The sequence below is a fragment of the Zootermopsis nevadensis genome, unplaced genomic scaffold, assembly GCF_977971745.1.
Source record: "Zootermopsis nevadensis isolate Lab colony 2312 unplaced genomic scaffold, Znev_1.0 Znev_ptg000027l, whole genome shotgun sequence".
Classification (NCBI taxonomy): domain Eukaryota; kingdom Metazoa; phylum Arthropoda; class Insecta; order Blattodea; family Termopsidae; genus Zootermopsis; species Zootermopsis nevadensis.
This window is the reverse complement of record NW_028259159.1, coordinates 2,288,939-2,307,164: the sequence shown is the minus strand read 5'-3', so window position 1 is coordinate 2,307,164 and position 18,226 is coordinate 2,288,939. Positions and strand designations below refer to the sequence as shown.

At 35.2% G+C, this 18,226-nt stretch overlaps 2 protein-coding genes across 4 annotated transcripts; both read left to right on the top strand.

Annotated features, from left to right (window-relative positions):
• Positions 1-72: 72 nt before the first annotated feature.
• LOC110840243 (mitochondrial fission process protein 1) lies at positions 73-1,767 on the top strand. Its single transcript, XM_022085135.2, has 3 exons — positions 73-232; positions 982-1,109; positions 1,212-1,767. The coding sequence occupies exons 1-3, from the start codon at positions 79-81 to the stop codon at positions 1,503-1,505; spliced, it is 576 nt and encodes a 191-aa protein (XP_021940827.1). The 5' UTR covers positions 73-78; the 3' UTR covers positions 1,506-1,767.
• A 794-nt stretch (positions 1,768-2,561) lies between these two features.
• wkd (TBC1 domain family member whacked) lies at positions 2,562-17,457 on the top strand. 3 transcript variants are annotated; one of them, XM_022085101.2, is made up of 10 exons: positions 2,562-2,659; positions 3,304-3,459; positions 6,278-6,377; positions 6,591-6,805; positions 7,523-7,703; positions 8,183-8,257; positions 8,805-8,919; positions 9,172-9,326; positions 9,629-9,766; positions 11,839-17,457. In XM_022085101.2, the coding sequence occupies exons 2-9, from the start codon at positions 3,326-3,328 to the stop codon at positions 9,737-9,739; spliced, it is 1,086 nt and encodes a 361-aa protein (XP_021940793.1). In that variant the 5' UTR covers positions 2,562-2,659; positions 3,304-3,325; the 3' UTR covers positions 9,740-9,766; positions 11,839-17,457. The 3 variants fall into 3 exon arrangements, with proteins under 3 accessions (XP_021940793.1, XP_021940794.1, XP_021940796.1); XM_022085102.2 differs by lacking the exon at positions 2,562-2,659 and adding an exon at positions 2,699-2,879; XM_022085104.2 differs by lacking the exon at positions 2,562-2,659 and adding an exon at positions 4,422-4,540 and having other exon boundaries at positions 3,336-3,459.
• The last annotated feature ends 769 nt before the right edge of the window (positions 17,458-18,226 follow it).

The following is an 18,226-nucleotide window of genomic DNA, read 5'->3' as shown; positions in this document are numbered from 1 at the left end:
ATCGCTGGTATAATTGTTGGTATTCCTGCAAGGGTGAAGCTTGAGACTATTTTCCATTGAATAGAAAGCGTCACATAGATGTCAATCGCTGTTATAAGAGTGGGTGCATGTTTAGTGAGTTCATCTGTGATTCATTGCGTTGTATTGACTGATAGAGAAGTGTGGTTGGTGTTTTGTTTAAAAATAATGACAGAAGTGGATATTTATAGAAATACTCCAATTAGACTGTTGGGTAGTTATTATTGATATTAACTATATTTGAAACTTGCTTGTTTGTATACCCAATTCCTTTTTATTATAACCAGTTGAATCGATATTTAGTGTGTCATTTCACCAAAATGTATTCATACTGGTTTCCAAAATAAGCAAATCGAAACTTTGCATAGGTTAGTTGATTATTGTTAAATAAGTATTATGTGGGGACGGGGAGAAGGCAGATATGATACAGAAGTTCTTTTACAAATTGAATTTAGCCCACCCAGCCTCCTATCCAATGGGTACCGGGATCCTTTCCCGGGGGTAAAGCCGGCCGGGGCGTGATGCTGACCACTCACCCCATCTAGTGCCGAGGTCAAGAATGAGTGGGAGCTATACCTCTATTTCCCCCAAGCGCCTAAATGGCATATAGTGGGACAGCTTTGCTTTTTTCTTTGCTTTTGCATATTCCCTAAACATTTTGCATTGTATGTCTGTAATGTTCCAGTGATGATGTCTTCAAGCAGAAAATAAAGAGGGTGAAGGACTTTGTACTCATTTGAGTTGTCTTTCTGCTTATTACCTGAAGACAGAGACAGCCAGTATCTGTAACATGCAGATAAACTCCTCTCCAGACAGTGGACATAGTCCAGAGAACCTCCTTACATCAGTTCAAACTGAAATTAAAAATTGAATAAAAATTATTTTAATTTAGTCGAAACTTACATGAATTTGTGTGTTCTGTCTATAAATGGCAAAAAATGTTATCTTTTCTTTTTGATTTAGGGTATGCCAATGAAGTCGGGGAAGCTTTTAGACCCTTGATTCATGTCAAGTGGGTACGGCTTAGTTATGGAATTGCCAGTGCTTATGTGTTGGCTGACACATTGGACAAAACTTTTAAAATGAGTAAGGTTTGTGATTTCACTGGCTATTAAATTGTGTATTTATGGAAATCTTTTTCACTGTAACTTGAAAAGATGTTTATATTTCTCTTGGTTCTGTTTACTTTACAGCATCCATTTGTAAGTGACAGCACAAGATATCATCAGGTATTTATTGCAGGAGTAGACACCCTGATCTGGCAAAGTTTTGCTTCTGTGATTATCCCCGGCATCACCATTAACAGAATATGTGCTTTGTCACTGTACACATTGAAGTACACAATTAAGCTTCCATCTAAAACTCGTAAATGGCTAACCACAGGCATTGGTCTTGCATGCATTCCATTTATAGTAAAACCAATTGATACATTTGTTGATTTTGTAATGGATGAAACATTCAGAAAAGCACTAAGAACTGGTAGGTGACAACCATAATGAGGCTAGTAGTATGTTACTAAACAATATAAAATATCATTTGAAATGGGAGCCATTTTAATATATGGAATAATGCTGGAATTATTTTTTCCATTAATTAGAAGAATATGTGATCTCTTTGGTATATAGAAGCAATGTTGATTGTTAAAGAATGTGAGCTAAAGAGTAAGCACTGTGTAAAATGCCACTGTTTGAAAGACTTGTTTGTGAATCTCTAAAAGGAATAAACAATACATGTATTTTGTGGACCAAATCTTTTTGATCATAACTTTCCTGTTTTCCTTTTCAGATAACATTAGTACCATTAGAAAGAGGTGCTAGTAGAATACAAGCAAAAGGCAAGAGTGTTAAATGCTAGTATGCTGACTGTTGTAGATATTTCTATGCAGTGAAAACTGGCTTACTAAAGGAACCTAGTTTTATTATCATGTAGTATATAGTACAAATCAATTTATGGGTAGAAAGGAAAGGAACATAGTGACATTAATCTGATGTAAACTGGATTTTTAATTTTTCAAAGTTGAGTATGAGTGATATATTCTGTGACATTGAAGCATATGAAAGTAGTTTTAAAATAGTAATATTTTATGATACAAAGATGCATATGAAATTTGATTGTAACTAATCAGGAGTGTCAGAAATGTTCTAAGTCACAGAGTCCAGCATAGGGTGGGTGAAGATGGCTGTCTTCTGAGTTGTTGCGCAACCCAAAAGGCAGCCATCTTCAAAAATGAAGATAACCTGAAATTTTGTTAGAATCCAACAAAGGATAATAAATAATGGCAATTTGGTTCATTTATAATCCTTTAATCTTGTTTTATTTTTATGTAGATTGCCAATATTAATTGCCGACTTTATACTTTTATATAAGCATATGTTGTTTGAAGTACTGACTGCAGACGGGATACTTCTGATTTTATAAACTCCCGCTGTAGTACAAACTTAGAGACATTTAAAAGCAGTGGCATTTATTCACTACCTCTCTATGGGAGAAGCAGACGTCTGGCTCTGTAAGTTACATGAGAAGTGTAAATAGAAAGCAGTCGTATTCGTTTCCTGTGATTGGTTCATAATGCCACAGTAGGTTCTGGGGCGGTGATGGTGGGGGTGTTGATTGTAGTGTCGTCGTGTCCGACGAGGGATAGGTATGCTAATAGTATGATATTACTTCTCGGTTTTCTGGTGCTGAAGTAATTAACAACTTCCAGTTTATATATTTTGAACTTTTTTAGGAATAAATGGCTGTCGATCATCGCGAAAGTTGATGATCTTTCATTTGCATTAGTGATCCAATATGCATTCTAAACTTATAATAACTACTCTCTAGAACTATGGCTTAAAATAATTTGCTGAATGTTATTGCAGGTAAAAATGAAGAGCTCGTTTACTTTTTGTGTTAATGAGTAATTGTATGTGTTACTTGTTTGTACTGTCGGTTCATACGTGCTAATGGCGTTAGACGTAAGTTTATGCAGTTTGGGCGAAGTAATTGACGTTAGGTTGGTGACGTAACTCTTGGCAAGATGCCCTGAAGTGTTGTTTATTGCAGATTTGTCTGACCCATATTAACCTTTTTCTGAGAAGTAAATTGAATGAAGTATTCCGAACACGTTTTCAGAATCAGCTATCCAAGTTTTTATTTTGTCACATGCTGTCTACTTCACTGCTATTGCTGATGTACTGGTATGATGTAGTTCACTTGATTGCTATGGAGAGGATGGTAAAAGTGTTCACATCTAATTTAATATCAAGATGGTTAGCTCTTAGTATGAACTGCCCTTATGTTCAGGATGTGATCTTATGATGTTAAGATGGCATCATATCAAGAACAAGCAGAAGAAGATACTTGTTCAGAGGCAAGTAGTGCTGTGCATAATGGATCTGTGATTTCAACCGTACCAGATCGTCATGGATTTCTTGGTGGTTCGCAGTACACTGCTGATCCGTAAGTAAATTTATTTTATCTTCTCCTTCTTCCTCTTGGAAAGTAATATTTGTCCATTAGTATTGTCAAACAAAAGAAGATGAATGAAGATTTCCGTCTTCTGGGTTGTTGCGCTGTGTAGTCTGGTCGATGTTAACCAAGATGAATGTTCTTGTTACCGCTTTTAAGTTAACCATTTTGTTAAATTATGATTAAATTTTTTCTACTTAACCTACACCAAAATTTACCAAGAAAATTAGATTTTGAGCTACACCTTTCATTGTTGGTAATAGCTTATAGTAGTCATTTTTATTTCACTGTTAGCAATTTTTCTGATTTCTTTGAACACTGTGTAGTTAACCTACACTGAAAATTGTGACAGATTTTATGTTTTACAATACAGGGCTAGTCTAAATGATGTTCCTGATTTGAAACACATGTTACTCACATTTAATGTAATTCAGATGCACAAGATTGATACCGATGGAAAGAGAAACTCTCCAAGTTTATGTTGGTATACTTTGTGGCCGCGTAGTAACACTGTTCGCCGCCAGTCTGTTATTAGTGTGCAACGGCATTTCCGAACCAAGTTTGCGGCAGATCCACCCAGTGGGCATACAATTTGTAAGTAGTATTCCGAATTTAAGAAAAGGGGCTGCATCTGTAAGAGAAAGTCAACCAGCCGCCTGTCAGTAAGTGACGAAACAGTGGAGCGGGTGCAACTCGACTACAGGCTGGATGTGTGCCGAGTTACCAAGGGGGCTCACATTGAACACCTGTGATGTACTGAAACAAAACTTGGAGAGTTTCTCTTTCCATAGGTACCAATTTTGTGCATCTGAATTTTATTAAATGTGAGTAGCATGTCTTTCAAATTGGGAACTTCATTTAGACTAGCCCTGTACTTGGTCTGTACAAAGGTTTTGCTGAATGAGCAAAGCCTAGTTCAGTGATCCCTTGTTAGAATGGCATGATGTCCTCAGGTTATTGATGGAGGTGACAGTCCCCAGATGTTGATGGCAATGTGAATATATTTAGAGCAAGCAATTATAGACAGTCACCAAAAAAAATAAAAAAGTGGTTCCTCAGGTTGAAGGATCAGGTTTGTACCTAATAATCTATCACTTATAAAGACTAGTTTTACTATTTAATTTCAACTGGTGCTTTATTTCTCCTTGAATCCCAAAAGCAATTGGATTTGGCTTGGGATAAGTGAGCTTTTGTGAATATATTTATTAACCTCTGGATTCTGTAGAAGCAGAAAATTTGTTATAATTGTTGGTTTTTTTGGGTTGTAATGGCATGTGAATTTGTAGGTAGATACTGAAGATAGAGGCTGTAAGTTCCCTGAAACATTGGTATCTGCCTATAATTCCTCTCTATGTTACAGCCCATAAGACCAGCATCAATATTTCACTGCTGTGAGAACTTCAAATCTCATATTGAAAATTTTGATCAATTGAAAAATTTTAAGCTGCTCTAGGTAGACACAGTATCATTGAGAAATTAGGGGAGTTTAGAATGCTTTCACTTTGTTCAATGATAGTGAGTTAAACTCTGTATGTATGTATATATGTATGAGTTGAATTCTTTAACTGTGGTTGTAACGTTGATTGTGTTGGTGCCCTGTTTGGCGAAATGGCTATTTATTAATCATGCAAACCATGTCTCCATTGTGTAGCTGCACCATGGACTTGGTTTGGCACTTGCATTGAATAACAAAGAGCATTGATCCCAACTAGGAAGTAACATTTACAGGTAATAATTGTCCATTTAAAGATTGAACCTTCCTGTCTTTGTTCATTAAATGGTGAAGATTGGCAAACCTCTCCATTGGAAAGTACAAAATAGCTTCTATTTATTATCATTGTCTCCCAGTGAATGTTTGTAATTTATAGCTGATGCATCTGATTTAAAAATTAAGTAAATTACATTATGTATGTGATGTTTTGCATTCCATGTGGGGCAAGAGAATGTTTTTTTTTTCGAAGTGGTAGAAGTGAACAGCAGTATGTATTTGAATGACACTCATATAACTTGTGGAGAGCATTCATAAATATTTGTACAGATAGACTTCCTTAGTTTGGTTGATTCATCAGACAGAAAGTTTGGAATGTTATAGGCACGTTAATAATTCATTATTATTTTTAATGGACTAGATGTCAGGTGATGCTACAGTTGACAACACAGAAGGCTCCATTTTCCATTAGTCTTTCAACTAGCAGTGTTATAAATAACATTGTGTACTGTTGAATATGATTGTAAAGCTACCTGTTTTAACCATTTGTTAAAAGAAATTTTTTGCGCAACCCAGTATGTTCATTGATCTATCATGAAAGACAATGTGTGACAGAACATATGGCAGTGAAATAGTTTTTTTTTTAATTGGCCAGAAAATATCCTGTTGGAAATTATTCAACTCAGGTACATGGTAACAGTGTAAATTATTGCAGTAGGAGTATTTTGTTTGGACACTGGCCATTTTCTGGTTAAAAGGGATATAAATTATAAGAGTTTTGAGGCAGACTTTAGCTCCATCTCCAGGTAGAAGGAAATGGTACCTACATTATGGGGCCTTTTAGATATATGTAGACATAGGATCAGTGATAAGGGCTAATTTATTAGGCAGGCTTCACTGAAAAGGTACTCTTTCCTATCTGAATATGGAAGCCAAGCATACCTCCAAAGGATTCTGTATGTTTGTCTAGACACTATATCCAGAAAAAGGTCAGTATAAAATAACTTGACAGGCTACTTGTTGAGATCTCTGTTTAATACAATTACACAGGGCATACAAGTGTTGTAAGATGCAAGAAAGGTGATAATGTTTGTTCTACAGGAAGCAGTTGGTGCCTCCTAGTGTAGTGTTAAGACGTGAGCAGAAGTGGCTGCGCATGCTCTCCAACTGGGAATACTTCATGACCAAAAACTACAAAAAAGTGAGTAGAACATTCTTGTTATGTTGTGATTTTATGCCGGATACCAGCTACTACAGTTGTAAAAAAAACTGTGATATTTATTCCAGATTTGGCTGCAACTTTTCAGACATTGTGATATTTGGGTACATATTCTGCCTTATTTAAAATTATGGCTTATTTGTGTTTATTTGCGATAGAAACTTGAATTTATTCATCCTGTATTTTCTTGCACAGGTTCGGGAGCGTTGTAGGAAAGGCATCCCTCCATCAGTGCGTCCTCGTGCATGGCTATATTTATGTGGTGGGAAGCTACTCTTGGAGCAGAGAAGAACATTATATTCATGCCTAATAACACAGGATGGTGACCCACGATGGGTCGATGATATTCGGAAGGATCTAAATCGTCAGTTTCCATTTCACGAGATGTTTGTTGATCAAGAGGGTCATGGGTAAGAATTTTTGTTTGATCTAGGTTGTGGTGATATCGGAAAATTTGGATGAGGGAGCTGAACAGGTAAATGTAATGACACAAAGTGCTGGGGAAGGAATATTATTTTGGGTTAAGAATATAATCAAACTGTCTGTTTAATTATACATGACAATGTTGTAAATTTAATTATCTTCAGGGATTTCAATGAACTCTGATCTTTTAAATCTGAGTGATTTTAAAATTTGCTGTAAATATAGTTTCATGCTTCTTTGTTTGTCTTTTAATTCACAAAAACAATCAGAAATATTTTTTTAAATTGTTTTCTGTAACTTTTATGTAACATCTGTGTAATTTTGTAAATATCAGAGATTTTTGTATCATATTGCATAATCTTCTCATCCTATAAATGAGTATTGCATGTGACTGATAATTCTGCGTTTCCATGTGTCACATTTATAAATCTATACAGTTTAGTGACACTTTTGCTTAATTTGTTATTTGATCTTCCATCCACTTGTATCCACTGATTTCTGCAAAGTATAGCTGAGTAGTGACAGCTCTGGTTCATTTTGAGTTCCTTGTTAGTTGACTATTTACAGTTACGTTTTCAAATATACTGTTTGCTTTCAGTGTTGTAATGTTCATGTTTTATTTTGCTTCAATGTATGTATTACAGTAATAATAAACTAAAGGTATATATGGAGTTTGCATCTGCCACAGCTCACTTTTTTTTCAGGCAACGTGAATTGTTCCAAGTTCTAAAAGCCTATTCTATTCTGAATGCAACTATTGGCTATTGCCAAGCTCAGGCCCCATTGGCTGCATTTCTGCTTATGCATATGCCTGCAGAACAGGCTTTCTGGTGCCTCGTGTCCATCTGTGACAAGTACCTTGCTGGCTACTATAGCCAGGGAATGGTAAGTCTCTTCATGGTTCCAGTACTGCTTAGTAATACATAGCTCAATAGTTTCCCCCCCTCCCTCCATTTCTTTCACAAGGGGATCTGGTTGATTGAAATCTTATAATTCAACTGTGGTTCTGCAGTATGACTTCCTGGCCAAAATATTAGGTGTTCACAATTCACTGTTTATTTTTAATGCACAGTCTCCCTCTACTTTCTTTACTGTTCATAAGTCTCATGAAACTATGCATACATACAGAGTAATTTACCAGTCCTCATGAAGCTTGGTATTTACATTATGCCATTGGAGGCTATCCCATGTTAATACTTTTAAAGTTCTATAACATCAGTAATGCAAATGTAGTGGCTTTCAGACTTCTAAAGTAAGACCAATAAATGTACCATGTCAACTGGACCAGCAGAGTAATATACAATTCTTATTCCTTCCTACATAATTACTGTGATAATGATAATGCTTGTTCTATTTTTGAACAGGAAACCCTACAGGTGGATGGTGATATCTTATTTGGCCTTCTGAAGAAGGTTTCTCCTAATGTATACAAGCATTTAGTAAGTACCTGGTTACTTGTTAGGTTTTTGGACTTTGTTTATTGTCCTGTATTTTACAAGTATCACCACTATGTTATGTAGGCTCCATCTGTTCCCATATTGAAGTGAAGTGTACCTACCTAAGACAGGTCTGCTAGAGAGGGTCACCAAATTGAGTTTGTAACATTAGCTGTTACTAGCTGTCTGTTAACAAGGTCTTAAGATTACAGTTCTATGAGAGGAACTTTTTATTTTTGAGGAAGGCACTGGATTGCCTCCCTAAAGGATTTAGTTTAGAAATTATATGTCCTGTGCAAAATTGTTTGCATGTCTCCTCATATTTTATCTCTTATAAGATCAAACCGTTATGAATGTTGAGAGTACAAATACTCCATCATAGTTTAGAATGCAATGTTTAGCTGTACATCCCCTCTACCAGTTGTCATCAGTAGCCTATTGGATATTATTAGACATGACCTAATGCTTTATGTGTGCTATAACTGATACTGTTGTCAGTTGAGAAAACTGTGGTAACATGTGATGTGATTAATGTCTTTGATATTTCCAGAAAAAGCAGAAGGTGGAGCCAATTCTGTATATGACAGAATGGTTTCTTTGTGTGTTCACACGTGCATTGCCATGGGATACCATTCTTCGGGTTTGGGATATGTTCCTTTGTGAAGGTTAGTAGCATTCACTAAAATTATTATTTAAAATGTTGTGTTGTTTATTCCTGATGGTAATTATGCCAGTCTCTGAAACATCCTTACATCTTGAAATCAGGCCATTGTTAAACACCTTTTGAACTACAAAACACTCAGTATTTATAATTACACCTCTAGAAGTATGGATGTTGCAGAATGATGTTAGTTGAAAAATAACTGTGATGCTGATTTTCATGTAGCTCTCTGATAAATTTCTATGCCTTCACATAGGAGTGAAGATTATTTTCAAGGTAGCACTAGTAATCCTCAAATTCAGCCTGGGACGTCAAGGTGTGCTGAAGAAGTGCCCCACTATGTATGAAACATTGGAGGTGCTCAGAAACCCTCCACATGCTATAATGGATGAAGAGTTTGTTATACATCAGGTAAAGGCATATTAGTATAGTCAAAATTCTGTGTTTTAAATTGTGTTTGGATGATGGTGGCTGACATTTTTATCAGCTGTGGTAATATCAGGTTATTGAAATACTTTTACTGAAAACATTTTTCAGGCTTGGATGAAACATCCATTTGAATCTCATAATAGTGTACAGTTTTCTTGCGTTCAAGAAGCTACCACAGGCTGGCATCTTACTCTATGAACAGACAATAGTAAGGCCAGAAAGAAGGAATCAGTCACTCTTTATAAACCGATATGAAAGGTGATTTTTTTTTATTCTTTCTTTAGATGAATCGGCTCAACCTTACAGAAGAAGACTTTGAATATGAGCATCAGAGGCAGACTGCAAAACGACGGGCAGCACAGGAGAATGGCAGGCGTTCTGGTGGCAGACGGTAGCAGCAGAATGCAGTTCTTCAGTTGAAGGCAAGTTGTCAGAAAATTGGTGACACGGTTCTTTTGCAACATAGATCTTGTTGCCTCATCATTTGGTGATAACATCTTATTTCTGATTACCATCCATAAAGAAATGTTCACAAATATTATGCACATTGTAGGATAAGTTGAGATGATAACTTCTGAAAGCTGTATGTTTTATAATCTTTCGATATAATTGCGTAGAATAAATGGTGGTGTTTCCATTTGTGTTTGAAGAAAATCAACCACAGATAATATATTTAATAATTTTTTACTACTTTTGGCTATCAATTGACTACTTTGTTTCTAAATTTTTGTTTTGCATTCCTGTACCAAACTAGTTACAATGAGAATCTAGGAAAATTAGTCAGTATTAAAGAATCTTCAGAAAATTTGTTACTTTATATGATGCATATCCCATAAATTGAAGACTTCTGTGTCTGAAATTGCATTATCTGTTTTGGAAGTTTGACCTTATAATAAAGAAAGATGGTGTGAGAAAGAAACTGGCAGAAGTACCAGAAGACTTGTTCTAAGTATTCATACTTTGTTTATATACTTAATTAACCCCCCCTTTTTTTTGTTTGGTGTGTGTAACAAACATAAATGTTTTCATAATTTATACACATCTTCATTTTGCAAGGATAAGTACAATTTTTCACAAGTTGTGCAGAACCACATGTGATGTTACATTGTCAGATATGCTTATTGACCTATATGAGGTGCTACCCAAAAGTTCAGGGAATTTGCCCATAAAGAAATTGCTTATCATAACTCCTAGTTTCCACCGTCTCCTTCGAAGTAGCCCCCTTGGGCATGGATACAGCGATCCCAGCATTTTTTCCATGATTCCATGCATCCCTGGAAGTCTTCAAGTTTGAGTGTTTTAAGCACCTTCTGTGATTCTGCCTGAATCTCCTCAATTGTGTCAAAACGACGGCCTTTCAATCGAAATTTCATTTTGGGGAACAGGAAAAAGCTGCAGGGGGCGAAGTCAGGCGAATAGGGTGGGTGGGGAATCACTGTCGTGTTTTTGTAAGCCAAAAACTGCCGAACAACGAGCGATGTGTGGGCGGGCACATTGTTGTGGTGGAGAACCCAGCTGTTGTTCTCCCACTTTTCCTGACATTTGCGCCTAATGCTTCAAAACTTCACAATAAAACTTCCCGTTGACAGTTTGACCAGGGGGGACAAATTCCTTGTGGACAATGGTCGATGGCCGTCCATCCTTAAAACGTTTGTACCACAAAAAAGTTTTACTTTGACTCATAGCATTTTCACCAAATGCTTCCACAAGCATGCCATGGGTTTCTACAGCAGTTTTTTAAGCTTAAAGCAAAATTTGATGCAGTTTCTTTGCTCCTTAAAATCTGCCATTTATGCAGGTTTAAAAAATTGCCGAACCACTACAACACAACGTTATAAAAACGCACGAGACTCAAGAACGCAGCCTCTAGCCTTCAAGGCTGTTGGTACACTAATTCACAAAGGGTACTGCTCGCCCCATCTAGCAGCAGCAGGCCATTCCACAACCGGTTCGCTCGTCGAATTCAAATTACCCGAACTTTTGGGTAGCACCTCGTATGTACAGAAATGTACATTGCCTTCATTAAGTTTACTTCTTGTTAGCATACTTTTCTGGTGAATTTGAATACATGTTAGAAAGTTAACTCAAGATTAATTGTACAACAGACAGTTGTAAAATCAAGCAAAGAAGAAGGTTTTTGAATATTGGTCCCTACAGTAAGAATTACTCCCCCTAGCCCTTTTTTTTGGTTTTGATTTTGCATAATTTCAGATTAGCTCAGTTATGAGTGACATTTTCTTGTCAGCTTTCATCATACTAATAGATTCTTATAGATAAAGGAAAATGTCTGCTAATATACACCAGTTTAATGTCACACCTTCACCAGAAACCTTTTAGACTGATCTTCAGCTTTCTAGTTTATTACTTACTACAAAGTTACAAGAACAGACAATGGTCTTGTAGATGTAGATTGTGCTTTTATGGGTTTTAACATTGTGTAGTCTTGTTGGTAGTACCAGCATTGCAGAGGAATTTATTGCCTCCCTACTTCCAGGGTTGAAGGTGATTACCATCATTTTGGAGGAACATACCACCTCTTCCTTGACCTTGAAGGTTAAATTGATACATTCCTGCAGCTGTATGGCCTCACAATCCACTAGACCACAGATGGCATCTTAACCTCCATGTGAATGTTAAATCATATTCCTATACATGATTTTATATGGCATGTGACTAACATTTGCATATACAGATAAAATACATTCAGTAATTATGAACATTGCATGTAGAACTGTGTAATGATCTAATAACTAGGAAACAGATGATACTGAGGCAGGAACACATGGACAAAATGTTCTGTGATCTGTTACATGGCTGTCATCATAACTGGAAAGCATAAATATTTTTAGGTTCTTAATTTATGCATATTTTTGTAAGAGGTTTAGCATTACATATCAAAGACATAGCTTTATTACACTATTAAATAATCTGTGTATCTTATAGACTGATGTGCAGGTATATAATATACGCACTTGCAGGATAAGTCAATGCATGTTAAATACAGCCAGTAAATATTATCAAAGTAAAGTTGTCTCTGTGGTTTCCTGAGTTAGTGACGTACTAACTCATGACAGACATCTTGATAAAAGAGAAACTACAAATTTAACAGTAGGTAGGTTAGACAGTTCCAATTCAAGTAGAGGTTTGCTAATGATGCAGCCAATATGCATTTAATACTGTTTGTCCTGATTGTCTTTATGACCAGAATTGTCAGTAATAATATGTACAGAAGCACTTGAAATTTATCAAATGCCTGAGTTGACAGTATTTACAGGATAATTACATAGTGTTCCAAAAAGGTGTATACACATTCAATGAATGATATAAACATTTTAATATATATATATATATATATATATATATATATATATATATATATATATATATATATATCAGCATTGGCACTTGGTTAATTAGTGGATCTGGTGTAGGTGTTCAAAACAACCACCATTAGCTTCATGACGCAGTTGACAGTGGTGAGTGAATGACAAGTAGCCACCAAAGTTGCTACTGTGTATACATGTTTTTGGGACTTTTGTGTATCTTCTTCAAGACTCCAACAGGAGAGTTAGAAAAATAATAAAACACACTTCCATTCTGCCTAATTTGAGTGTATGTTCTCCATTCAACTGTCCACTTTGAATCATAGTTATTACATTGGTATTGGCACACACAACTTTAACAACCATTTTATAACTTTAGTGACTTTTGTTGTTGATTTTGGCTATATGATAACAGTTTATTCATAGATTAATCTCTTGTCATTCTGCTGCTTTGTATATGTTGAATATAGAAGTAAATGTGGAGGCCCTTCTTTATATTTTAAATGAGTTTGTAACCTTAGAGGTTTCTGTTGCTGCAGATCTTGGTGTGACAGGATTTGCAGGGTTAGGCCATATTTAGATTGAAAAGTACAAATTTGTAACCTACCTGATATGCATATTTGAATATTGAAGTTTTTGTTTTATTTCCTTTCTTTAATCATTCAAAGAATGTTTCTTTCTTATGATAAATTTTCCCACATGTTTTTGTTTATTTATTTTCAGAGTAAAAGAATGTCAAAGGTTATCTAATTAAAGTAATCATGATATGCTATGTTATTTGTGTTTTTTATGATATTAAGCTCAAATATCCATCTTCATTGTTTTAATAATGGGATATTTTCTTTCTTATTTTATTCTCTTCTATCTGTTGGTGTAAATAGAGCTGTCTTCCTTAGCTGGTCTTGTTTGTATTTTGGCTTCATATTGTTTTATTCATCTTTCTCTTAATGTGTTCATTTCTGTTTCCCTGTGTTTTTTGCTGTATTGGCTATCATGCTTACTTAAGGAATAATTTTTCTTCTAAATGCAGAGGATATAATGTAATTATGTTTGCACTGGAAAGGCAGATAGCCCAGAGCATATGTGGACAAGTTTATGTTTAACAGGAATATGTATGAAACAAAAGCTGTGAACAGATTAACTTTCACAGTATATGCAGATATAAATTAAGTTATTTAGACCCCCTGTGTGGTAGTAATAGGTTCTGATCTGTCTTCTGGAATAGATCCCATGTCTTCCTAGTCACAGTATTTTATGTTGGCAGCATAAAGGTAACAGTGGTTCCAATAAGTCATATGTGTATGGCTATTCTCACTGTGTCTACTCTGTTGTGTATGTTAGTTCACTCTTTGATGATGAATACCTTCTGTTGTTGCATCTGTTTTGAACACATCAGTGTTCTTGTTCTGTTAAAGGGGTAGAGCTCCATTTGAGTAAATTTCAGTTATATGTTGTTCAGTTTTATTGGTAAGTATAAGAAGATATACTAGCAAATATTTATATAATATGTATTTTATACTAGCTTCTATAATCATATAGTATATCACTTCTCAGTTTCAACACTGTGCCAATACTTATATTAAGAATAACTGTTAAGAATTTTATTATATAGTTACAATTTTTTTTGTCTGTCTTTGTTGTTTTCATGTTTAAGTGTTTGCAGATATGTTATGTGCAGTACTTCTGATCTTGTCAAGAATTTGTATATTATTGTTGTTTCATTTATTAGGCATATTTCCAACCTGCAGAACACTAAATGAAACAATCCCATTCAACTCTTTGTCTGTCTGTACACATGAAAAAATCTGGGAACTGATCGACCGATTTTTTTGAAATATGATCTTGGAGAATTAAATGTTTTCAATCCATTTAACTTTTTATTTACACCAGACAATTTTAATAGCCTCTTTACATAAGATTATTTGAGTGTATCTCAGTGTGACTGCAGATGATATTTACTTGGTTACCTTGGTCATTGTCTCGAGTTGGTTAACTGGGGAGGCAGAGTTCTCCATGATGGTATCATCACCCAATCAGATACCCTACTCAGATGTGTCATTGATTCTGGACCTCTGGAATAACTGGCACCATTTGCAGTGGTCATGTCAAATTCTGGTGGGTGCACTATAAATGTTAAAATCTCCAGGCAGAACTCATTTGTGAGATCCAAGTTGTATATTTAAATGCTACATACTGGGAGATATTAAGGTGGTATAATGCTGGAAGAGTATAGATTCCAACTTTATTTTGTAAAATTCCTGTCACTTCCACTGTGCCATCTGCTACCTTGGATCAGTTCTGTATAAGATCTTTTTTTGTAATTGAGTGCCCAATATTTATTTAATGAGGTGTGTGCTCAGATTTTGATACTAATATTAGACAAAGGATTCATAAGTGGTGTATTTGTCACATTTGTGGGATGCATCAGGGTTTTAATGGGGCCATAAAACATGGAGAACTCTAGTCAGAGATATATAATGACAGTTTTCTGGTTGCAAAATCAAATTGTGCTTGATCAGTGCATGATGTGTAATGACTTGTATGTAGAATCGTTTCTCGGTCTAAACAGGATTTCCATGGTTTTTCAGTCATTCCAAGCAGTTGCCATAGTTGTGCTCTGCACTTTGCCAGTCTTCATAAGTCTCTTAGCAAAATTGTTCTTTTGAAGCAAACGCATACTGTCTGGCATTTTATTGTTACCTACATTCCATGGTGCATTTTATTACTCACGTCAAGCTATACTTCTCAGTATTCACTTGAAGCATTGCATACTGTTAGTGTTTCCAGTTTTTGTAAGTTAAGATTAACATAACTTTTCACATAATGAATATGAACCTAATCTTATTTGACTTTAATGCAATGGAAAACATAGTATCAAAATCCTTGATATGTATTTAAAAGGTTCTGAATATTACATGTCTGTTAATGTGCTTAACAGAATTTGTGTTTAGTATGAAGACATAATCCAGATAAGGCATGTAATTGCCTCAAAAATAAAACCTGATCATAAATTGTGATTGAAAGAAATTAGAGTTAGAATGTTGACTTGACTTGTTTTCTGTTCTGGTCATGGAATTTCTGTGACATGGAAATGCTTGTAGGAACATATAAATTTTGTTTTTAAGGCGCTATGGAGCATGTGCTCATTCAGAACATGTTAGCCACTTTGATGGCTGTCAAATGTTGCTGGGTAAAAGACAAGTATTTTGGTTGTGCAATAAAAAATTATGTATGTATAGGAAGGTTTTGTGATACGTCTGTAGAATTTATTCTTAAATCTTTGAATAGAGGACACTTTCAGTTAGTATGCATTTAGGTTAAAATGATTTGTAAGTGCATTAAATTCTCATATTATATAGGATGCACTTGAATTCATATTGTCAACAATAAATGTGTTATCTATTAATCTGCTTTTGCTTATGTATTCTGTGCAACGTTATGTGAATATACAGTGAATACGTTGTGTCCATTTGCTGGGATCACCATGGAAACTGTTTAGCTGCTCAATATGTGAATCTTAAGAATTGTGGCACATAAAACTGCAGAAATGCTATAGACATGTTATTCCTTTGAGGCAATATAAAATCTTTGGAGTTAGCACATCAGGTATGCATATGTGTAGTTTTATCATTAGCATTTTATTGGTTGATAAATATGCTAACAATAACTGATACACGGTTATGTAGTATGATATGGCAGCAGAAATGTTTCAATAATATTTTTATAAAACAAAGCATATTGGTACCTGTGATTTGATAGTAGTTATATTTGTTGATTGCTTTAATATAATAAATCATCTTTCCATTATTGCTAAATATTTAATACATAGTAATTTTATGCAATGAATAGAGGTATCTGACCCGTAGTTTGCCAACTGCAAATGGTTCCCGATTTGCAGTTGTTGCCCATGCATGCTGCATTTTGTTTCCAGAATATATTTTATTGTTTATCATTTGAGTAAGGGATTGTTAATCATAGCTGATCCATTTGTTATGACTGAAATGTATAAAGGACAGTTTTATTGTTTGAAATATTTTATGTAATAGACAGATTTGAGTGATAAGATAGGAACATGAATAAAATAATAACCAGTCGTATGTGTTTGCAGGATGAATTCAACTTTGTTAAAAGTGTGCAATACATTGAAAATTTTGCTTCTATTTGAGATGTGAAGGTGACTGGTGAGCATTATGCTCTGGCTGTTTTGTTTCTTGTTCCTATTGTGTAGGAAGCTGAGTGGTACCAGACTCAGTATGATAACACTAGGCAAAAGAATATCCCTGTCCCTGTTGGGAATCGAAACCTGGTCATTCAGCCCATGGCCAAAATATGGATGAAGAAATTGTTGTGGGTTGAAAATTTTGAGGTCAAAATTGTATTTTGACACCTGAGTTTGGTTGTATATGTAATCTCACGTACTAATAATTTTTAATGTAAACATTTCTTATCTCTCAGTACTGTGGCCAAACACAGCAATTGCTTTGTATTCATTGCCATTCTACTGTATTCTACTCAATTGAATTCTGCAGCAGCTTGAAACATTTATTTTAGGAAGTGCTGTCACTTGAACATATGCCTTTGTTGTAAAGGATCATTAATTTACTACATTGTGTATTGGTGAAATCTGGAAACTTCCAAGCTCCCCCTGTGTACTGTCAATGTTCTCATAGTACACCTTGTAATATGAATGTACAACATGTTTTATTTTATTGTGAATGTGTTATTCTCATTAGTATGTAAAAAACCATTATTATACATGTAAATTAAAAGTTCATACCTAAGTTAATTTATTTGATGTGTTTCAATAAAGAAATCACAATAATTAGAGGGGTTAATTTACAGCTTTTTCAGACTGTTTTGTAAGTGAAAGAGTTTGTGGTCATTTGTCTTACAATATCTCAATTCCTCTTGATCATAAAGTTTTGAGGATTATCACCCATTTAATACAATTGATATGCTGCTATAGATACAAAGAGTACTAAAAAATGTGACAAGGCAGTTTGGTTAGCAACTCCAGGTTGAATGAAATGGGCATGAACCAGCATGTAGTAAGCCATATCTTAACAGGAGCAGACTACAACCATTATAAAAGTGAATCAGTACACATTTATTCTTGTGATCATTCAGCTGTAAACAATTTTAGACACATTTGCTGCCCTGTGGAGCACTTGTTAAAGTAAATTTGTCCATCATTGTGCTAATAGGGGTCACAGTGGCCACACAGTCTGCAGCATGGGCCTTGTGCCACTTGGTCACTGGGACTGTTGGTTTGAATCCCACTCAAGCCATGGATGTTTGTCTACGTTTTTCTGTGTTGTGCTGTCATGCGTACAGGTAGAGGCCTTGTGACGGTCCGATCCCTCATCCAAGGAGTCCTAGCAAAATGTCTATAGATCAAAGCCAACGAAAAGTTGGGACCCGCATTGCTCAGGCACTTGAAGAACGGGTCGTCAAAGTATTGTGGTAATGAGTAAGAATAGTGGAATGGGATTATTCATTAAATTTAATGAGTTTTACAAAAGTTTGTTGACATATTCCAGTTTTGCTTGAGATTGAACA